The 23983-nt window shown below is 46.9% G+C and overlaps 1 protein-coding gene across 3 annotated transcripts in view; it reads right to left on the bottom strand.

Moving 5' to 3' along the window:
• TSPAN5 (tetraspanin 5) overlaps positions 1–23983 on the bottom strand; it is a 153386-nt gene that overhangs the window by 15284 nt on the left and 114119 nt on the right. For all 3 annotated transcript variants that reach the window (XM_010980608.3, XM_031469102.2, XM_064484696.1), the window contains exon 2: positions 14480–14530. In XM_010980608.3, the coding sequence (XP_010978910.1) occupies positions 14480–14530 (51 nt within the window). The remainder of the gene's footprint in view (positions 1–14479; positions 14531–23983) is intronic.

Below are 23983 nucleotides of genomic sequence, written 5' to 3'. Positions count from 1 at the left end.
ATGATTTCATCCATTTTTAATGGGCTTTTTGTTTGTGATTCACACTGAAGTCCGCGCAAAGATCAGATTGTTTCCAAACACTCTTCTGTGATCCCTGGCTGTACACAAAGAGCTCCATGGACAACAGGGACAGTTATCTGGGGAATTCAGCAAAACAAGCAAACCAACAACACACCTGCGCCTGAAATACCGAGCACTCCCTCCCCAAAAGCAAAAAAAAATCGCCTTTGATTGCCTGACCAGCCCAACTGTCAGTGGATTCCTGGATCACGGTCCTCTCTGGGCTTAATTTGGAGGGTGAGAATTTGGCTTCTCAGACAAACTCATTTTCATACTTTTAGTCTCCCCAGCCTGCAGGGGCAGTTTTAATTGAGAGGCCTTCAACGGTTTCCATGGAAACGACCATCATTTGGGGGCCGAGCTGGACTGCAGATTCTACTCATTTAATCCTACATTCAGCAAAAGATAGGGCTGGAGAGAGATACTGAGAGCCTGTAGTATTCTGCAGAGCATGGAAAAGACTACCAAGAACTTTATTTTTAATGGATTCCAAATCTACACAGGTAGTTATCCATTGGAAACTAATTAGAATCTTCAAACACAAAATGTGGACGTCAATGCCCAATGCCCGCTTTTGTTTCCTTTTGGGTTAGGGTTACTTACCCAGGCGGAGACCAAAAAAAAAAACCAAAACCTTACTCTTTGACCTGTGCAATGTTTCCAAATATTCACTGAAGAGCAGTCTTACTGTTTCTGACTACACAGAGAGAGAGAGAGAGAGAGAGAGAGAGAGAGAGAGAGAGAGAGAGAGAGAGAGAGAGAGAGAGAGGGAGGGAGGGGGAGAGAGAGAGAGAGAGAGAGAGAGAGAGGGAGAGAGGGAGAGAGGGAGAGAGGGAGAGAGGGAGAGAGGGAGAGAGAGAGGGAGGGAGGGAGGGAGGGAGGGAGAGAGGGAGAGAGGGAGAGAGAGAGAGAGAGAGATGCTGAACATAATTCTGGCAACAAAGAGTTTGGATTACAAAAATGATGGGGAGTTGACAGTTTGGCCTTCAGTTGTCTCAAAGATGGGGTCTTTGACTGGACTTCTTAATTTTGTTAAACTCAACTTGACAAATGAGTAAGAAGTGCCAGAACATGCCGGCTGGCGAAGAATTATAATTAAAGCCTGTAGCTGACAAGAAGCCGGAAGAAAAAAAAAATCTAAGATTACAGTTAAGTCTGCCAAGTGCTTTAAAATAGACATTCAGATTCGTGGTAAATCCTCAGGAATGCGTAAGCACCCGGCTGCAGACACCTCGTCTTCTGGGAACCTGTGGGCACCACCCTCTCCTTCGGGGAACAGCACCTCCCTCTCCCTTCTTGTAAGGACTCCCTCTCCCCAAATCGGCTCCATCAGCCCCTCAGAGCTGCCAGCTCTCACCTGACCCCACTGCCCCGTGGAGAGTTGGGAAGCCCCAAATTCCCATCCTCAGACACCAGGACTTAGAACAGGGTCTGTCTCTAGTGGCTGAAGCTGTAAAAGGCCCCACTCAGGAGCCACGCGCAGTGAGTTTTTCACCTTGTGGAGAGAGTCAGACTGCAGTGAGAGGGGGAGCCAGTGCTTAGGAAGAAACAAAGAATAAGGGGGGAAGAGAGAAAATCCTGCCAGTGTTAGAATCCCTGGCTTGAGCATGGGTGCTCTTAGCCACTCCAGGATCCTCAGACCTCAGGATTGCATGGACTGGCTCAGTCTGGATCTGCATTTACATCTGAGGAGTCTGGATAACTATGCTTTAGTGCGGCATGTAGGCATCTCTCTCTCTCACACACACACACTCACCCAAGACTAAAGCTCACAATCTCTGCTGGAAAAAAAGTGTTGGGGGTAGGGTGGGAAGCAGACGAGGGGCAGAGGGAAGTTTTATTTAATAAGTTACTCAACTGGTTGGTATCTGCAGGCAATAACTGAGTCCATGTGAATGACTCCCTTCAGGCTGACTCACTATCTGTTCAGCATCACCAGTGAAACAATCCGTTCAGAATGGAACTTTTAGGTGTTTTGTCTATATCGCTGATAATTCTTACATGATTTAAGGTCCAGTTTTCCACATTAACGTGAATGTTCATTTCCTTGGTTTAATGAACTTTTTAGGACTCAAACTGATTGGGAACAAAATGCAATTTGTCTTTTGGCCACTTTTCTCTGTACCCAGAACCTGCTGCTTCTGGGAGGTGCACACACAGAGCCTTGTCTATACCCTGGTAGTAAGCCCTTCTCCTCCCACCTGAATCCTGCAGCAGAGCCCTGGGAGTTAAAGACGGCAAGGGTGCTGGACTTGGTGTGTAAAGCCAGAAAATATCATCCTACGAAGCTGAATCTAGCTGGAATAAGAATAAATGAGTAAGACGTGGAGCCACTGTCCATAGGTCCTTATTCCCTTAGTCATTTGTTTTGGGTGACATAAAGGTGGAGTTCGGAACAGCAGCAGCAGGGACAGAAAGGGAAAGAGTCAGAATGAGAGCCAGAGCCAGAGACCAAGACAGCAGGTCACAAGAAGGATATATTCAAAAACTACAGACTCGAGAATATAGGAGGATTTCCTATACACATATTCTTTAGTAACAAAGATTATATTAAGAAAACCTCACATAAATGAACATAAGAATTCTTTCTGTTCATACTGAGTATTCCTATATGTTTAGTCTCGTGACCCTCAGTCATCTCCTCGAAGTCTGCAGCTGTTGCTGCAGCAGGCAGCAGAGGCTAAAACAAACTGACCGTAACAAAGTGCTATAGAGAGACAAAATGAATAGTGGTCAATTTAAAAAGTTGAAACAAGTATTTTCTGAAAATTAGCCATTCCACATATCGGCTATTAGACAATTAGCTCTCGGCATATCAATCTGGAGGCTTTAAGAGATGATCCTCTAGTGAAAATAGATTCCCAAGATCCCCCAGGTACTAGACAGGATCTCTCAGAACTTAGCAAGGAGACCAATATGCATCTAAGAAGAAGTAAGACATATTAATGAAACACATCTCAGGCAGTATCACGTAACAGAAGTTGAGAGCGCCAACAAACAAGACAGGTATCGATGTGCGTCTGTTACTGTACAAGGGAGACTCTGAAATCTCAGCCACTTAGGGAAGCCAGCTCTAGAGGTTGGCAGAGAGAGCATTCCAGTCAGCCTTCTCCTGCACAAACCATCCTGTTCTCAAGCCACCTGGCTCACCTGCCATTTCCCTGGAATCCAGAAAAAGGGTGGCCTGGACAAGCGCTAGATGTGGGCAGACAGACAGACAGGATCCTGCAATACAGACTACCTTGTCTTGAATCTCAGTTCCACTGCTTACTACCTGTGTGATCTTGGTTAAGTTATCAAACCTGCCGAAGCCTCAATTTCCCTATCTGTGAAATGGTACCTTACACCCCAAGGCTATTATGAAGATACAGGAAATAATCCAAGAAATGCAAACACTATGCTGTTTTGCACATAACAAGAATTCAGTCAAAGTTCATTATCATCGTCATTATCATCACTATTATGTTGGACCAAGAGAAAGACATCAGATGCTATCGAAGCACATTGGAGGGGTTTCTAACCCAGCACCATGGGAGAGGAATCCACTTTGCTCTGGCACTTGCCCTGCCGGACCCCCTTCTAAGGAAGCCATGGCCACACTGGATGATTGTGCCTAAAGGAGGTGGCAGTCACCAACTTGCCAATCCATCTTCTTTCTTGACAAATTGGAAATCACCTAAGAGGCACTCAGAGTAAAGGCAGGAGGGAAAGGCCGTGAGTAAGCAAAAGCCAGGAGCAGGCAGAAGCCGTGAGGGGGAGGAAGCTGAGAGCGCACAGAAGTGGTACAGCGGGGCAAGAGCAGCGAGCAGTCAGCAGCGTGCGGCCGTGCCCGCGGCCCCCTGAACCAGGCCAGGGACCTCACTGCTGCCAAGACGCTGACCAGGCACTCCGGTCACTGAAGATTCACGACTCCTGAAAGACTTTCCAGGTACTACAGCGTGTCCTACTCGCTGTGAGGGCTCACCCTTCCATGGTGTGATGAACACGGTACATCTCAGTAAGGATGTGAGAAACCAGCCCACTGTCCCTCCAGCCTCTGTCTCCTCATTGGCACCTCGTTCATCTGACAATCTCTGGAATTGAAGCAGCTTCTCCCCATGGTTCTGCAATAAAGGACTATGTTCTGGGTGTAACTAGTTCTTCTTGAAAGAGGTCTCTCCACACGTGCAGACACCAAAAGGCAAACAGAGCTCCAGAAGGGTTTCAAACAGAGAAACCTCGGGGGTGTCTGTGGCTCTCTCCACCAGCGCAGAGTGGCCTGTGTGCCACCTGGCAAGCTTCAGCCTCTTCTCTCTCAATGCACACAGAAGAGAAAGGCAAAAATAGCATTAACAAGCCCCTGAGGTCTGGGACTCTTCTGCTTTGGCGTAGACACGCACATTCCTTCCAACGGCTGGACGAGAAACAGAGACAGGCATATGGAATGTGTACCCGAAGCCAGGCGAGATGGACCCCTTCGAGATTTATGAGCCTGGGTCCTGATTCACCCACCCTCCCTAAACTAGACCCTACTGGGTGGAACTGGCCAACAGTTTTCCTACAGTAAGAGGGAGAGAGGCATCTCCCTACTTGAGAAAGAAAGACAAGATAGAACATTTTAAAGAAAACAAATGACACGGGGAGGGAAGGGTGGTCCTGGAGAGCGGGTGATGTGGTTTAAAACTGTGTCCACTGGAAGACCAAGATGGGCCACAGGGAAATCTGCCCCTTAACAATTCATGAGAGATTCTCTAAGAATGGTACAGGTCAAAGCCACTCTGCAAACCCCAAAGCATCCATCTGTCTAGGCAATTCTAATTGCTGCAGAATCCAGAGAGAGGACATGGAAAAACGGGAGCTCGCTGGGCCCTGAGCAGTTCAGGGAGCCGTGAGGGCGCAGGGGCCACATGACTCACGGCCTGGCGAAGAGATGCAATGTTAAAGGAAGACCAGCTGCTTTCGATGCACGGGGCTTCCCTTTTTTTTCTTGTCAAAAAGGTCATCGGTAGGGATAGAGGGGTGGATATAACTCAGTGGTAAAGTGAATGCCTAGCATGCACCAGGTCCTGGGTTCAATCCCCAGTACCCCCATTAGAAACAATTTTTTTTAAGTCATTGGTGAGATTCAAGGAACCCTTTCTTGCAGATAAAACATGGCCCTGACCTGCTTTTGTGGAGAGGCTGGAAGAGGAGGGCGGTCACTTTCAGGTCTCCATGAAGTCCTGCAACCAGGCAGCTGACAGGGAGGCCTGCCGTGCCACAGCTCCTCGCGGGCACCGTCTCAGGCCAGGGAAGCGCCTCGCTGCCCGGTGGGAACGGCTGCCTCTCTGAACGAGGAAACACAGCCCCTTGCAAGCGTCACTTTTCAGAAGTCCGGCGTGTTCCTGGCCACTCCCATTTTCACTTGCATGTTCAAAAGATGAGAGGTAGACTCAGGAATGTTCCCAAGTGAGAAGTTTAAACTGAAATATGTAATAGAGACTCTGATCGTGGTGTCCCTATAAACTAAAGTGAAAAACATTGAAGTCTAGCCCTAGTGGCAGGTGATCACCATGTTCCAGGGGTTCAGAGATATACAGCTCATTCAGTTATTGAGCAAAGGGTCTCATGGGGATCACCTGAGAGATGCCAGGTGCTGTGTTAGTCACGGGTCACTAAGTGAACGTATGGAGACGCCCTTAGGTGCTGGTTCAGAGGGGAGTCAGGTAAGTAAGCAGGAGAGTGCTGGGCAGAGGTATCGGCATGTGTGTTATGGGGGTGCAGAGGGAAGGGGCAGAAGGTCCCGTCAGCAAGTGCGGAGACAGAGTGGCAGGACCTGGACCACTGAGGGGTCTATGTGCAAGTGTGACACGTGGGCAGAGGAGACTAAGTGGTTGGCAGGGCAGGGCCGGGATTGAATCTGAAGGCATTTCAAGCAGAAGGCAGCCCAGGTCATTTGTTCATTTAGAAAGCTCACTCCTCCTTGGGCAGCAGGTAGGTGCTAAGGAAACAGCCGTTGGCTCAGTAGGTGGTGATGTGGGCGGGCAGGGCTGAACAAAAGCCAGACAAAAACCACAGGAGAGCGACACAACTGAACACTGACCCTATGCCAGCACCGGGAGACCTGGATTATTTCCCCCCAAGTAAAACTTCCAGGTTGGACTGCTACCCAGGGCAAGACGCACACCCAGAGATGGAGTAACTTGCTAGGTGATCCTGGTGAGAACGTGGCAGAGCAGGGATCTGAGCCCAGCCACGTGACCCCAGAGCAGGCAGCAGTGGGCAAGAGGATTCTGACTTCCAACGCAACATCATGCACTTGTCCTAAAATGTTAAGTATGAAAAGTGATGTCAGAGCGATAGTCTTACCTCAGACCGCACTGATCACGATCTGAAAACCAAAGCGAGTAGGAGACAAGACCTCTCCCCACGGCCCCCACAGACAAAACTTCCCTCTCTTGCAGACCCCAGCGAAATCAGGGGGATAAAAAGTGGCTGAAGGGAGGACTCGGTGAGGGAGCAGATTCCTCTGGGGAAAGCAGTTGCTGCGCTGTGTGACTCCACTCCCCGGGGAGTGAGCCGATTTCTTTTTATCCAAAACCCACTGTAGAATTTCAGGAGGACCACTGAGGAAGCTCTGAGACATCGCGATTAGGGCCTGCGTCTGTCAGGAAGGAGGCTGTGGGCTTGAGGTCTGACCCCTGCCTTAGGGATCGAGGAGGGAGCCAGGGCAGACGAGGGCTGTTCTGGCGGGACTGGCCTCACCCCCAGATGAGTGTGCCCAGGAGAAAACATGAGGGCAGCACCAGACAGGCAGTTTGGGGTGAGAAGAAGAGACCTCAGAAGGCAGAGATCGGAGGAGCACTGGCTGAGGGAGACGGCAGGTCTGGGCACGGCTACCAGGCAGCCACCCAGAATGGTGATGCCCATCAAGTTGAAGGGACTCACAGGGAAGCTTCAGAAAGGCCAAGACATCACCCCTTTACCATCTGCCAGGCCTGGAGGGGAAAGCCTCACCCCCACCCCTCACTGGCAGGAAGTGGGCAGAGGAAGCTCTGGGGGGCGGGGACATGGTGACAGGAGGAAGCACGGGGCGAAGGCCTCACCCCCTTCCTCCCTTCAGGGGCCCAAGGCTGACAGAGCTGGGCAAAGGGGAGTATTTTAACGCAAAGTGAGGTTTGGGGCTGCGATCATTGTCGAGCCCTGGCTAATAACTGGGCCTGGCCTTGTCCCTCAAAATGAAGGCAGGACTTTGGCACCTGAGGGTGAACAACAAAGGCACTGCATTTTTGACCCACCTGAATTTTCATTCCAGAGAAACTCCTCTGAAAAAAGTTTACAGGGACACTCAAAAAGAGAAAAAAAAGTTGTTGATTTTTTTGTCAACTTATTTCCCATGTCTGCTGAATATACTGATCACAGCACGTCAGACTGTACGCTTTCCAGTACTTCGATAAAATTTTTAGCTGCAACAGAGAGCATGAGGAGATGACATGGACAATTGAAAAAGAGAGATGCAAGCTTACTACATTTCAGTCAATAAAAGGAAACCTTCAAAAGTATCTTCAGCATCTCAGAAATGTCTTAAAGTAGCCTCTCAGCCGAGGCATATGTTTTCTGTTTGAGTTGTCTGGGTAAGCACTGCCACCTACCCTGGCCCCCTGGCTCCAGAAACTTGACCACCCCTGCTCCAAATGCCTGAATCACTGATTCTCCTTGCCTTACTTTTCCTTCCTGGGAAAATACGGAAAGTGTTTCCACGGTGCGTCTACGCTATGATCATGACAGGAAGCCACTGGAGAGTTCTGAAGGGAGACTGATAACTACAGAGAGTGGCCGGAGGGAAAGCCTCCAGGGAGGAATCATGCTTGTCCCCAGGAAAGCCAGGGAGAAGAGCAACACGCGCTGGAGCTCTTCTCATTCCCACTGCGACTCCTGGGGTCAGGGCGGTGCCCCAGCCCTTCCCTTCTGGCTGCTCCCGATAGAGCCCGGCTGGGTGAGCGCGATGGGGAACCAGGGAGGGCGCTTGGGGATGGAGGCCCCGTGGAGTCTTTTATGATGTATAAAGCTCTCCTGCGTGTTCCCATTCATTCAGTCACAAACACCAGGGCATCCACGGCACAGGAGGTGAAGTGCCAGAACTGAGCATCAAGGGGTGACGAAGACAGGCTCCTGCCCTCAAGGAGTTTTCGGTCAGACAAGCCAGGCCCACTTCACCCTCCGCCCAGGGGGGCCGGGGCTGGAGCTGTGTTAGAGGTGGCAGCAGGAGCAACGGGAACCAGGAACTCACACTGAGGACCAGGGAAGAGCTGTCCCCCCGCCCTCCACCAGCTCTGCCGCGGCACCCTCACTTGCGGTAGGTAGTGCCATATCACTCTGCCCCTTGCCCCGCCTAAGAACTGAGTAATAAGCATAAACCTTGGGCAAAACAGAAAAGGAAAGATACCCCTAATTTTTCCATGAATCAAGACAATCATATATAGAGTTCCACTTTTATCCCAAAAATAAGTGTTTTTTCCCCTGATATCCAGAATTAATGGATGTTAGAAATGTGCTGTTTCTAACACTGTACCGTTATCATATCAGACATCAGAAACCACATGTAATTTTACTTCCTTTTAGACTGTAAGAACTGTTAATACAGTATGCTTACTTGACATCTGAGGTGACTAATGACTTCTATACTGAATGATACAGCCAGGGTTTTAAAAAATGCTTTCATCTTACCTTTGCTCATTCATTCTTTCATCCTCATTATTTCTTGATCATCTACTATATGCCAGTAAATGTTCTAAGTACCAGAGTGTAGCAGTTAAAAAAAAAAAAAAGGTCCCTATTTATATTTGTTTTTAAAAGTCCGCGTTAGCAAAGAAGTAATAAGTCCTATGAAAACACAGAGGGGAAAAACACAGGAAAGGAGGAAGAAAGTGCTGAGAGTGGTGTGAGAGTGGCTTTAAACAGGCCAGGAAGGCCTACAAATAAAGGTGACGTTAGAGCAAAGACCAAGAAGTAAAGGAAAGCGCCACTGTGGACCTATGGGGGAGAGAATGCCAGGCAGAGGAAGAGCAGTGCAAAGGCCCTGGGGTCGGGGGTACATCTAGATGTTGGAGGAACACCAAGCTGCTTAATGGGGGCTAGAGTACATCGGGGGAGGGGACAGTGTTGGAAAAAGGTCTCAGAAGTAATGGGGCACCATATACAGCTTTGAGTGAGACAGTTCATTGGAGGGTTTGAGTAGAGAAGTGACAGGATCTCTCCCACATTTAAAAGAATCACTCTGGCTGCTATGGGGAGGTGGCCTGTGGTGGGAGTCAGGGCATAAGAGCAGAGGCAGGGAAACAAACGAGGCTTCGGCCACTAATGCAGGCAAGAAGTGGCAGCTTAGATCGGGGTATAGCAGTGGAGTGGTGAGAAAAAATCAGATTCTCAATGTAATTTCAAGGCAGAGCTGACAGTATTTGCTGATAGCACAGACATGCCATTTCCTGCAACTGGGAAGAACACGTCTGAGGGGAGAAATCAGGAGTGTTGTTCTGGATCGTTAAAAGCCCGAGGGGCATTTAAGCAGAGATGCTGGGTAGGCTTCTAGCTATGACAAGTTTGAGGATCAAATGAGGTCGAGACCAAAGACCTAAATTTGGAAGTCATAAGTGATGGATGGTGACTAAAGCCCCAAGCCTGGATGAAAGCTCCTGGAGCATGAGTGAAGACAGAGGAGGTGTCTCAGGACCAAGCCTGGAGCACTCCAAAATTCAGAGGTCCAAGAGGCAAGCTGGACCCTGCAAAGGAGTGTGAGAAGACACTGCTTATGAGGTAGGAGACCAGAAGTGTGTGATATCTTGGAAGCCAAGTGAGGAATGTGTCCCCTGAAGGGAGGAATGATAAACCATGCCTTAGTCCTTGCTTTACTGATAAAGGTTTCTGGGTACCTGGATGAGAAAATGCTGTGCTCCAGGACCCAGTATGGATTCAACAAGGGCCAGGGTCAAGTAAGTCTTCTGCTGGTTAACAGAGACAAAGACAAGATGCAGAAAGACAATCTGATGTAATGACAAGAAGATGGATTAGAAACTCTTTGAATGATGACACCCAAGGGCACATGTAAGTGAATGAGTGTCAACCCCAATGGAAATTTCTAGTGACATGTCATTGGGTTCTGTCCCTGGCCTGCTCAACATATCAGTGGCTTCTATCAGTAATAACTACACTTGACTTTAATCAGAACAATATAGGAGGTGTGTTAAAACAGAGCCTCCCAGAGGGGAGGGTATAGCTCAGTGGTAGAGTGCATGCCTAGCATGCATGAGGTCATGGGTTCAATCCCCAGTACCTCCATTTAAATAAATAAATAAACCTAATTACCTCCCCTCTCCAGTGGTGGTGGGTGGAGCCTCCCAGTGTCCACCCTAGACCTTCTGAATCAGAATTTCCCAGGTGGCACTGGGGCATCCACTTGGGACTCTCAGTGATCAACTGCACGATCTCAAGCTGCTGCATGGAGAGCAGACAGGAGCGAAGGCACATGATCCAGCCATACCCTCTACAGCCCCTAAAGCACTCTCTCCCTGATGCAGAGGACACCCTAGAGGGAGGTCAAAGGAGCAAGACTAAGATGGTGTAGGGACTCCACCCAGAGAGAAGCGGGTGTTTACTCTAGAAACTCAGAAGGAACTACACCCTGGATACCCCAAAGGGCTGATATGGAGGACTTACTGTGGGATCCAACAGGGTAGACCCACATTCAATGAATGAAAACTAGTAGGACAGGATTCTAATTTGGTGGGAGGAAGGTCTTTCTAACAGAGAAAACTGGAGAGAAGTGATGAGTACTTTGCTATGGGAATTGTTACTTACATACACTTCAAATTAGCATTGATTGCAATGTATTATTTTATGTATGTATGCATATATTTTATATATAGGCATGTCCTTCCTAGAACATAAATTCCCTGAGGAATTACATGTCCAGAGTTCGGCACAAGCCCTGCCCCATTCTGTACACCCAGTAAGTGTTCTTTGAATGAATGAGTTGATTATGGATGGACATTGCCAAGCCTGTTGTAGAGGTAATTCATGGTATGTAATTATTAATGTTCCTTCTAAAACAGCAGATTCTATGATTTCTGAAAAATTGCACACCATCCCCTGGAGACACACTCATCCTTTGCATCTTGACAATTTGAAATTTAGATAAAATGAATTATTTAATTATTATATCTAATATTCAACTGTAATATTAGTCCTAGGTTTAAAGCTCAGCCTGGTATTAAGTATGAGCGGTAATAATTTTTGCCTCCAATGTTTCTGTTGTCCACATAAAAATGTGCAAAGCCCCGTCTATGAAAGAAATCTGATCTTCCAGCTGTGACCCAGTTTGGGGATTTACCCTCTAGGCCTCTTTTCAATTAAATGTCACCACATCTCCATTGGGGGGATTTACTGTTTCTTGGGCTGGTTTGGCCCTGCAGGTGCATACTGCCTGCCACACTTGATCGGCCGTGGTTCACCTCAGAACGTTATCCCATCAGAGGCCTGGTCTAGCTTAGAAGTTAACCCAAAGGACTTCAACAGAGCAGCCTCTGCAGTTACCAAGTCAATCAATGCACATCCCATGCTCCTTAAGAGAACCCAAAACAAAGCCAGTTCTCGGTTCATGGATCAGAGCCCAGAACTCTCCTAAACTCTGAGGCAGCTTTCAAAGCCACCATTCTGCTCGTGTCCCCACCTAGGAGTGGACATACTATGGTAAAGCATCCAGAGGACAAAACCCGGTCTCTAGAGAGCATTTACCTTATACCAGGCACTGTGTTAGGAGCCATCTCATTCCATCCTCACAGCAATCCTATGAGGTGACATTACTGTCCCTTGCATAAACGAGGAAAGGGTATCTCGGAGAAGTTAATGAGGTTGCCCAGTCACACTTTTACATGATGGTCAATGGAGGAGTCAGTATTTGAACTCCAGTTTGTTCAGCCCCAGAACTGTGCTTTTTTTCCTCACAACAACCAGAGCAATTTCAAACAAAAGCCAGATCAGGACACTCCCTTATCAAAGTGCCCTGGTGACTTCCTCCCATCCAATTCCTGCAGGACTCTGCCTACTCTGGGCTCTACCTGCCTCTCCCGCCACACCCCTACTTCTTCTTGCTCTGGCTCTCACCCTTCCAGGCCCACCAGCCAGTCTTCCTGTTCCTTGGAATCATGAAGTCCCCAACTCAGGGCCATCATACCTGCTATTCCCTCTGCCTGGAACGCTATTCCCTCAGGACTCTGCAGGCCACCCCCCCCCCCTTTACTTTATCCAAGTCTCTGCTCCAGTGCAACCTCCTCTGGGAGCCTCTTCCAACTACTCTATCTAAACGAGACCCCTGCCCCCTCGCTGTGTAACTAGCCTCACCCTACACCTTACGTTTCTCAGGAGCACTCACCCATACCTGCATGTGTACTCTTGGCTAGTTAACTGCTTACAGCCAGTGCACCTACACCCCAACTAGAACGTAAGCTCCACGGGGCAGGACCCTGCATCGTTCACTGCTGCATCCTCATCCCCATGCCAGGTCCCAGGCACGTGGCCAGTGCGCACCAAACTGGGTTGCTGTGTGTCCTTTACCAGCTACCACCTCTGCTTGGTCCCAGCTCACAGAGCTCTGCTACACAGAAGCTGGGTAACCTTGGCCGCGTAACTTCAAGTCTGCAGAGAAACTACCCTGTACTGATGGTGGCCCTGATGAAAGGGGGAACTGCTGTTCATCCCTCCCTAAAGACCACGTCATCCCCTTGCTCTGCTATTTCTATGACACTGCCATTTTTATCAAAGAAGAGACATCTGGGGTAACTGATGAAACAAAAGGATAATTATATTCCACAAAGAGAAAAAAATCCTTCAAAACAACAAATTGTCTATTTATTGCTAGAACAGACAATTAGTTCATATAATGCCTTCCAGCGTCGTTTCAAAGCAGATAGAAATGGACTCTGATTAAAGGAGAGTTATAAAAAGCTGTATTATCTGGCATCGAACCAAAGAGAAGGCTTCTAAAAGTGGAATTTCTGAGATTCCACCAATACAAATCTCCAAGCTTACAAAGGAATTGAGGCAGAAGCCCATCATAATCCAAAAGAAGACCAGTCTTCAACATAAAAGTTTCTAGAGATAAAATTATCTGTGTTTGGGGAACTTAATTTGTCTCCCTTCCTGTACAATCACTGCCCTGCCTCATAAGGTTGCTGGAAGGTGGTCCATTTTCCATAAAACATTTCACATTCTGTGGAAGTATTTTGTAAACACACAGAGGGTGGTTCAGTTTCAAAACTCTGGATTTACTTTGCATTTTCTTTGATGCAGTCTATCTAAACATTGTTTTACTAAATGTGGAAATTCCTTCCTGCATCTGAGGGTCTTTTGTTTGCTGGACTTTCTTAGCTTCTCTCTCCCTTCCTATTACCTAACACACTTCAAAGGAACTCCTGACTTCAGGCCTTGGTCAAACTCAGAGGGTGAAATACCAAAGCGATAAGAGAATGTTCTTCTGGGAAAATCTAAGCTAACCTCTTAGTTTTCAAGTTTTAACCAATCTAGCCGCTCGCTCACTCTCACAGGTGGGAGATAATAAAGCTTTACAATGTAGCCAAATACCAGAATAGATAAAATGCTGCCAAACGGTTTCACTTCCAAAAAAGGGGAAAAAAAAAAAGGAGTCAGGATTTATTTTGAATTCCAGTGCTTGGCCTCAGAGGGAGAAGCTGCAGAGAGAAAGTTTAAAGGAATGGCTGGCAAGACATGCGGAGGGGTGGACACGGGGCAGGGGTGTCATGAGTGTGTTACTTACAGGATAAACTACCCAGAATGCACTGTCTTCACTGCAGCCTAGAATATGCTTCTCCACGTTTCCAGATTTTCCCTTATACTGTAATCGATCACAAACTGAATATGCCTTAACATTTTCAATCAGCAGACACGTGTTTCCATTCTTAGCATTAGTGACAAGTTTATGTGACATTCAAACATGAATTACCTCTAGCTTCCTTCACATGCTAACGTGTTAGCCTTGCACATAATGCTCACACGAAAATACCATCTTTACAGCTTGTGTAATCTTCCAAAGGTTTTTTTTTTAGTAAAAGAGGAAAAAAAAAGGTTACAGGTGGTTTAGTGTTATTTATAATGATTACTGAAATTCTTGTGTCAGCATGAGGAAACATTCCAAAGCAACACATCTCTCTAGCTAACTGAGAAAATTCCAGTACTCATTCTCTAGTATGCATGTGTTTTGTTACTTCTGTAATTATTTTGGAGCAGTGACCAATTTAAGTCTCTGAACTACATTATCTTCCAAGAATAGTTTTTTGTTAAAGGGTCATGTTTCCGTTTACTTGTGGTTGTCAAAGAAGAAGAGGAAGACAGCATACACTGTGCAGTTTCTAACAACCAAAACGTGAGCATTTAATGATGTTTAACTTACTTTTTCATTCCACGCCCACAGTCCAATTCCAAGAAATGCGATTCCCAAAAACTGAAAGAAAGGGAGAAAGTGGGGTAAGTAGGAGGGTAAATGCCATGATTTTACTAACACAAATAAAGTTTTCAATCAATTCTTTTGTTACTTTACCGGGCTGAGAAATAGTTTTCTCTGAAATCAGACTGTCTGTAACAGGGAAAGAAATACCATCATCTCCTTGATTAAAGTTATTATTGTCATTAAGAAGGGTTAGGGACACTTGCTTAGAAGTCATTCAGATGACGGAGAAGAATTAGATAGAATCTTGAGTAAAATGAAAGTCATCAGTGAAGTTTAATGTTGCCTTTTTGGGAAGGAGAGGAAACAGGGAGTCCCCTATCCAACAAATTCAAGCATGGCATTCACTAAAAATGGGTAAGTGCGGGCGTGAATTTAGAAGAGCTGGTGATTTTCTCTTCAAAGTCACGCCATCAGGAACGGGTTGGGTCTGGGAGAGCATGCAAACGCCCCTGATGTCCCTCAGCAAGCTCTTCATCACTCTTCAAAAGAGACTATGGCAGGGGGGAAGGTATAGCTCAGTGGTAGAGTGTGTGCTTAGCATGCATGAGGTCCTGGGTTCAATCCCCAGTACCTCTGTTAAAAAAAAAAAAATTACCTCCTCCACCAATAAAACAAACAAAAGGGACCAGGAATCTTATCAAGTCCAAGGTGACCCCAAGAAAATGCCTGGATTCTTCTGTTTTTCAGAAACTTAAATTACTTATATTGTAGTTGAGAGGGCTTCCATGACTCAGCCCAGTCTCAACTCAGTACCCTAACTTCATGCACAACACGGAGCACACAGATAACACACTTTTATGAGAGACTGAAATGAAGACTCAGCCGTCCACCAGCTGCGCTGAGTATTCGGGCGGAGGAGGGGAGAAGACAGTAAGAGGGTGGGGGGGGGTCCATTTTAATTAGTTCTCACTGTATTCCAGCTGCTTTAAGATACACATTTTTCTACCACGATTTAACATCTCTGAAATTGGGATGTGTCTTAAAATCGATGGTATCTCATAGTTTAATTGCTTTTTTTCCCCTTGATTGTACATAAAATAATAGTGAGTCTTAATAGTGAGATTATCACAGGTTTGGTGACACACTGCACACGGTTGTCCACCCACGAAGAGTTCAGTGGTCAGGACGGGGTGTGACTGGCCACGAAGAAAGACACATCATTGTCTTCATCTTTATCATCAACAGCAACTCTCAACCTTCTCTCCAGACACTGAAAAGAGGGTCGCAGGTTGAGGAGAAGCTTCAGTCCGATGGCAGCAGCACACGCTGTTTATTTCACTAACATCTTGATCAAGTTAAGTGTCAGGGAAGCTGTCCGCAGGAGGGGGGTGGGTGGAGAAAACGAGAGTGAGGGTGGTTACTCTTTTCAGTTTCAGGGAAATCTGAGAACCGTCCACCTGGCGAGGTCTCCGCCATTCTCAGTGGGGAGTTACTGACACTTTGCAGGCAGCGGCTAATAAATCTGAAAAGGGGCTGGGAAACAGCAGGAGCAGAGGGAAAGGCAGGGTCTGAAAACACACAACTGCTCTGAAAAAGTGGTGGTGTCTTTAAAAGCAGAACTTCCCAAATCCCCTGGCAATTATCTGACACTGTTGTGAGACAGCCCTCAATACACTGAACCCCTACACAAAGAAGCTTCAGTGTGCCCTTGATTTAGCAAAAACGGAGGACCCTCCCTCTTCTTCCTAACCTGGCTCACAGAGGTTTGAAAAATGTTTCAAAAAATTTGTTTTCAATATCCCAACAAAAAACCAGTATGGTCCACCTCTCTGCCGTCCTAGCCAGAATGCCACTTCACTTTACAGTTCCAATCCATAACCAGAAATGGATCAGTCCCTCAAATGACTCAAAGGTCCTTGGGACTCTGTAGTACAAAAATGAAGCAAGTCGGCGTGTCACTCTCATATTCATAGGTTCCAGCCACAACCGGGTAACAAGGGACAAGAACGCACACAGGAGCCCATCAGACCCAGAAATCATGGAGCCCTTGACTTCATCCACATTGACAATCAAACTCAGCACAGTGAAATGAATGACTTTCTGATGCTAAAGCTCTTTGCAGACAAATGTTCGGTCATGTCCCCGATGTGGTGTTTAATCAGCGTCACCACAAGCAGTGGGTGGGATGTTGTGGCAGAGGACATCCTGATCAGCTGTCCTTCTTGATGCTGAAGAGGGTGGACGTGGTACTGCTGAGGGCCCCGGCCTCACCGCTGACATTTATTTCTCTTTATTACTTGCCAAGCACTATGCTTAGTGCTTTCTATGCAGTGTCTCTCTTAAGCATCACAACAATCTTATTTTAAGATAGGCACTATTATTAGCCCCACTGTAAGAAAGCAAAATGAGGCTAGGAGAGTTTAATTTGTTTAGAGGCACACAGCTTCTGAGTGGAGAAGCAGAGATCTGAGCCAAGAGGAGTCTAACAGCAATCAACGTACATGTTCTTATCAGTCCAGATAAGTCCCCATTTTCCCACATAGGACAGAAAGTTGAGGCATTCAGGCTAGAATTATGTGGGATCTGATGAGGACATCATATATTCCCTCCCCAGGAAGCAAAGGGAAGTTGAGGAGGTAAAAAGAGATGAAAACCTTGCCCTCACATTAAGAACTGGTTCTAGGACAGACATGCCCTGTGTTGGTGTCAGCGATGGAGTAAAGTAGAAAACACAGAAATTCAGGGTGGGTCAACTTTCTCCTCTTGGTATAAAGTTCTCCTCTCTCTTCCTGGCACTTTGAATCACATAAACAGATTGGAAACCAAGTTTTCGACAAAGAAAAAAAAAAATCAGGACTTAAAAGAAGATGCACAATTTCCTTTATAATCCTTCTTCAATATTTCCTGCCTTAATTGTGACTTTCCAAACATGGTTTAAGAATTTGGAGAAAGGACACTGAATCTGGTCAATAGCTAAGCAAATGGTGCCAGGCGGGGCCTCAGCCCGCACATACCTTCGGTGCTCCATCACCAGCAAATGTCCTCCCAATTTCTCTCAGCCCATATGTTTTGTTTTAAAATCAAGTTGTTCCAGCTCCAAATAATTAAACAGAGACGAGCCAAAAAATGAGACAGGCAGGCAGTACTAAAAGCACACCGAGTTTCCCCTTTTCCACCTCCCGAAGAAAAGGCGACCATAAACCTTCAAACTGACCTCATTCTGACACCCAGAGGCAACCTTACGGGGAACGATTGAGAACATTAAAGTCAGCTCTTTGTTCCTTTAAAACAGAAACAAAACCAGATCTGAGGCATCTTCCCATGTGGCAATATATGCAAACACGTAGTCAAATGTTTGTCCACCCAGCTTTTGATGTTTCAAATGAATATTAATTCTGCCAAAATTTGTCAAATGCTAAGTGTGAACTCAGTACTGTGCTAAGTACTGGGTTTTACATGAATGAGCTAAAACAGCACTTCCTAATACTGTAGCCCCCAGCTAGCAGGAATTTGAAACACGGTTAGTTCAAACTGAGATGTGCTAGTAGGTGTAAAATATACACTGGATTTTAAAGACAATATGAATTTTTAAAATGTAATACTTTTCCATGTGTACCTGTAAGATTTTTCTGTCATGTCTCAAAAACAAACGCTTGCAAGGAGGGTGTAGCTCAGTGGCAGAGCGCATGCTTAACATGCACGAGGTCCTGGTTTCAATGTCCAGTACCTCCATTACAGAAAAACAGTATAATAATAATAAAAAAAAAACCTAATCACCCCCCGCAAAATAAGAAATCTTTTTTAAAAAGTAAAGACTCTATGAGAGAAAAAAAATGTAAAAGATCTCATTAACAGTTGATTTATTTTTGATTCTGATGTTGAAATGATAATACTTTGAACATATTTGGTTAAATATATTAAAATTAACTTCACTTATTTCACATTACTTTTTTAATTGAAGTACAGTTGATTTGTAGTACTATACTAGTTTCAGGTGTACAACATAGTGATTCAATATTTTTATGGATTATACTCCATTTAAAGCAATAAAATAATGGCTATATTTCCCTGTGCTGTTTACATATCCTTGAAGCTTATTTATTTTATGTGTAATTTTTAAAATACAGCTGCTGGAACATTTAAATTATATACACGGTTCACCCTATATGACTAACGGACAACGCTGGTCTAAAGTACCCCACAATAATCCCATGTAGTAACAGTATTATCCCCATTCTATACATAAGGAAATTGAGACTCCAAAACATGAATTCAGCCTCCTGAGATTACACAGGTGCCTGAGCCGGGTTGCCCAGGAGACCTGACCCCTCATCCCAAGCTCAAAACTATCACAGTGCTTTGCCAATGTGCCTACAATGTTTGTCCAGCCACGTAAGAGATAGAGAATTATCCTGAAATTCATGTCCTAAGACTCAAAATTGCTCCTTTAACTTCTAGGTGTTCAAGGCAAAGGTGTGTTTTCCTGCTTGGGAGTGAGAGTGGCACTAGGTGGAAGCTGGGACAGCGGCACGTTGACGGAAGCCTGGCGGGACCAGATTCTGCGGAGCTGACCCTGAGCAAACGCTGGAGAGGAAGATGGCCCTGGGACGTGACCAGGGCTAGGAGGGGCACAAGTAGGGAATCTCTTCCCCCATCTGTTGTTTTCATCCCCGCTGAGCCTCCAACATCTTAGAAATGGACCAGCGCTCCACCGTAACAGTGCAAAAATGGATATTTCAAGGTGTTCATCCATCTATCTACAACCTTCAACAAATATTCTTGAGTTCCTACTTTGTGCTAGGCACTGCTTTTCTCTGGTGATAAATGGAGGGAAGAAAACAGGAACAGTTCCTGCCCCCAGTGAGCTTGCAGTTCAGTAAGAAAGATTTCAATCAAAGTGTAACAGACAGTGACAGACAGACAGACAAAGTGTAACAGACACAGCCCTTGACAGTGCTCTAAAGAAGAAAATACAGCCAATACAAACCATAAGAGGGAAGTGGGACCCAGAGAGTGGTCCACAAGGGCTTCTCGAAGTAAGGGATGTAGGAACTGGGGTCTGCAAGATGAGAAGATGTTAACAGGCAAAGGAAGGAAGGAAGAGTGTTTCAGGCAGAGGGACAAGAATGTGCAAAGGCCCTTCAGTGAGAGAAGCACAGCAAGTAAAAGGGTCTAAACAGTGACTGGTACGGCTGGTGCACAGAGAACTGGTAAGAGGGGAAGGGATGGCAGGTTTTCAAGTAGAGATACAAACAGGGCCAACCCATGCAGGGCCTCGTGAAACACTTTTAAGGAATTCAGTCATCTCCCTACAAGTGACAGGCAGCCATGTAAGGGCCCCCTGTGGTAGAGGGCTGGGGTGGGGTGAGGAGGTGGGTCTTTATCAGATTTGGGCTTTGGAAAGAGGATCTGAGTTGCAGAAAAGGTGAGAGAGAGCTGAGTGTGTGTGCACAGCAGCTAGAAGGAGGCATCTGTGGTCCTGCAGACAAGACCTGACTGTGTCCTGGACTGAATGTGCTGGAGAAGTGGGTGGAACTGAGAGTATTCAGAAGTAACACTGACATTTTCAGCGATGCCTGAATATGGAGAAGGTGTGTGGGGGGGATAAGGGTAATGCCTGTGTTTCTGGCATCTTCTTCATGGAGACCATGGCTCTTCAAAATCCATCTTTCGTCCTCTCTGACAGAAATAACTCTCGGGTGTCAGTTTCATAACTAGCTTGAGATCTAGCAACATTTCTGAAGGACAGCTTTCTTTCGTGGGCATTTGGGCTGCTGTCTGAATTCTCTCTGAAGCAAATTTCAGTTTGTATACTTTAAAAAAAATAAATTATGTAAAATCTATACACACGTCCACCACCACCTATTACTTTTATTCATAGAAGGAAGTAGTAATGTCTACATGGACATTAAAGTCCACAGGCAACTCTCAAATGGACATTTTCAATCCGTTTTGCTTAAAAAGTAACAATTACGTCAACGGCATCTGCCAGCATCCTGTGAATAGACTCAAAATAACAAGGCAGCAAGGTAAACACAACAGAGGAAAATAAAAACCAGGTCAATCCTTCCCACCTGAACTGGAGCCTCAAAAATATTATCCTAAGTAACAATGGAAAGAACTGTTACTCCTTCATCATTCTGATAAAGTTGTTTTTAAAATGTTAAGTTCTGCCTGAATAAACAGGAGAGATTCATTTAAAATGTTTGGCACAGAAAAGAGGAAAGAGAAAGAATGCCACGAGGAAAGACGTATTTTCCTGAAGCTGCAACACGTGTACGTGTTATTAGATGCTTTCAGACACTTGTGACCACCACTCCAGGCCTGGCAGGGGTGGGTGAGGTGGAGCAGGCCACACAAGTGGGCTAAATACTTATGTTAACAAAACCCATGTTGTTTTTATAAAGCAGGGGTGATTTCAGGAACAAAATGCCTGTGGGCACAATTCTTGCCACGTCAGAGGAGTAAACATGGGCTGGTGGAAAATTCAATACACAGAAAGGCAATCTCAATTCTGCCACCGGGTCCCCACGTCCCAGTTTGTACACTCAAACCGCCTGGAATCCTCATGATAAGATGGCACGGCAGATAAAGTCCGAACTTGTAAACCGGACATTCCCCATCTGAGCCAGGGTCAACTTCTCACTTCGCTTGGCCTGAATGGCCTCCTCCACGCGGCCTGAACACGTGCAGCCTGCGGAAGCCCGGCTCCGGCACGTCGTGGTTCGGTGACCTCGGGAAAGGCTCTTCATTTATTCAACACGTATTTACTGAGCATCTACTAAGAGCCAGGCAGCCCTCCAGGGGCTCTGGATAAACCGAGAGGCAAAACAGACAAACATGCCTGCCCTTAGGGCTGACATTCTAGTCCGGCGTGTGGAGGGAAAGACAATAAAAAGAAACAAGTGAGTTAGGTAATATACAATTTTAGAAGACGAGAAGCACTGCGGGAAAAGAGAACAGCACAAGGGGGCTGAAATGTGGCCCAGGGCGGAGGGAGGGCTTGTGACACTAAAATAGAGGGACCAAGTAAGTCTCCATTAAGAGTTAGATAAGCAAAATGATGAAGGAGATGGAGCTGACTGGCAGGTGTCAGGGAACTGTGTTCCAGGCTAAGGAGCAGCCTGGTGAAGGCCCTAAGGCGCGGGTGTGCAGGTCCGTTGGAGGAACAGCCACCTGAGGACAGAGCCCACAGGGCAGAGAGTAACATGAGTCACGCTGGTTGGGCTTAGAAGGCCGTGGTGACAGCTGGTTTCTCCCAGAGAGAGAAAGAACCACTGGAGGGTTTCCTGACTTCCGAGAGCCCCCTGGTCCTCATCTGTCAGATGGAGGTAATAGGGCACCCCAGGAAACGCACAAAACAACTGTAGGGGTCAGCGTGACAATGTGAGGACTGGATGAGGTTCACAAATCGAATCGCATGTCTGGAATAGTCGGTACTTCCTACATATTAGCTCCCTCCCCTCCCCGTCCTCAGCCTCCTCCCCTCCCAGACCCACCACGTGTCAGTGTGAACCCTGCTTCCAGTCCTGCCTTCTCCTGGGATGAGAGCGCACCCTCACTCACAGTGACCAGAGGGCCCTCTCGTCTCACCTTCTGCACCACTCACTGCATGGACCCTTAGTTGACATTTACACGCACAGGACTGTCAGGGAGTGACGTGCCCTGGGTCGGACTCCAGGAGTGGTGGGGAACTGTGTTCCAGGCTAAGGAGCAGCCTGGTGAAGACCCTAAGGCCCAGTGTGCAGGCCCGTTGGAGGAATGGCCACCGAGGACGGAACCCATAGAGCAGAGTAACAGGAGTCACGCTGGTTGGGCTTAGAAGGCCATGGTGACAGCTGGTTTCTCCCAGAAACAGGAAGAACCACTGGAGGGTTTCCTGACTTCCGAGAGCCCCCTGGTCCTCATCTGTCAGATGGAGGTAATAGGGCACCCCAGGAAACGCACAAAACAACTGAAGGGGTCAATGTGACAATGTGAGGACCGGCTGAGGTTCTCAAATCAAATCACATGCCTGGAATAGCGGTACTTCCTACATATTCGCTCCCTCCCCTCCCCGTCCTCAGCTGCCTCCTCCCCTCCCAGACCCACCATGTGTCAGTGTGAACCCTGCTTCCAGGCCTGCCTTCTCCTGGGATGAGAGTGCACCCTCACTCACAGTGACCAGAGGGCCCTCTCGTCTCACCTTCTGCACCACTCACTGCATGGACCCTTAGTTGACATTTACACGCACAGGACTGTCAGGGAGTGACGTGCCCTGGGTCGGACTCCAGGAGTGGTGGGGGCTATGTGAACCGCAGGGACAGCAGGTGCCTGTTTAAGGGGCAGCAGCACCTGCCCTCCAATTAATCATGTCCCTTCCCCTGATGCAGGCGGGAGGCTCCTTCCAGGAACAGTGGATACAAGCATCCCCGTGCACTGACAAGAAACCAGCCCTGATCAAAATGCTGAGATCATGTTTACCTTCAGGTCTTTTCCGTTTCTAATCTTAGCAATCTGGTTCGTGAACGCCCGGTGTTTACTGGCCCAATAATCCTGAAATCCCACATTACAGTAAATTTCTCCCCATCAGGGCTTCTTGATGTATCTCCCCTCTCCCTAACCTTATTATAACTCCTTGCTTTTATATTATATCCTCTGTGATGTGTTTTGGTTTCGTTACATCCATTAAAAAAAAAACACAATCTTTTTGGAAGAATGTGGGATATATCACCCCCCCTTTTTGGGAAAACTGGCCCCACGAAGGGTGGGCCCCTGCAGCCACATTTGCAAAGGAGAGCCCACTCCCTCTCAACCCTCTGTAGACTGAGGAGGAGACTAAGGCAGGACCATGACTCAGGAAGAGCTATTTACTAAATATGAGGCTTTCTTGCCCAGAAATGGGGTTCTGGACATGGTGGTGTTGGTCAGCTTCAGTCTCCCTTATGCTAGAACAGTCTGGGTGCTATGGGGAGGGCACGCTGATGCCGATGGCCTAGAAGAGACCAAGGCGGACTTCTGTTTCCGACAACCCTCTGCTCCTTATCCCCAGGACCCCTGGTCCCATTTCCCGATCCTGCGTTCCATGCACCGCCCCTGGGTCCTTATTGGACGTCTCCCCTCCTCCCCACCCATTTTACCTCAAGCTACCTTGGGGGCTTTCTGTCACTTGCAACCAAGAGGGTCCTAAGACAGAAACAAGAGAGCAGATTAATTTCCTTTGTGCTTAGTCCTGTGACAAGTTTATGGTAAACAATCAAACATGCGAACAGGAGCGAGCACAGTGGGGCTCTAGAGACTAATAACGATCTGATGGAGAGGCAGTTCCTTTCCAAGTAGGTGAGGAGAGACTCTCGTTGTTCTGAACAACCAGGTGAGCGGTTGTGAGTTGGTGTGAGAAGTTACACATAATTCAGCCCACTTCTACCTCACAGAGATGGCTGCCCCCCTACTTGCTTGTTGAATTTTGGAAGCAGAATGATACAGCTAGAACCCAAGAAATGGTTTCTGAAGCAGCAGCGGCCCCTA

This window comes from Camelus dromedarius, chromosome 1 (genome assembly GCF_036321535.1).
Source record: "Camelus dromedarius isolate mCamDro1 chromosome 1, mCamDro1.pat, whole genome shotgun sequence".
NCBI classification, from domain to species: Eukaryota; Metazoa; Chordata; class Mammalia; order Artiodactyla; family Camelidae; genus Camelus; species Camelus dromedarius.
This window is presented reverse-complemented; position numbering and strand designations above follow the sequence as displayed.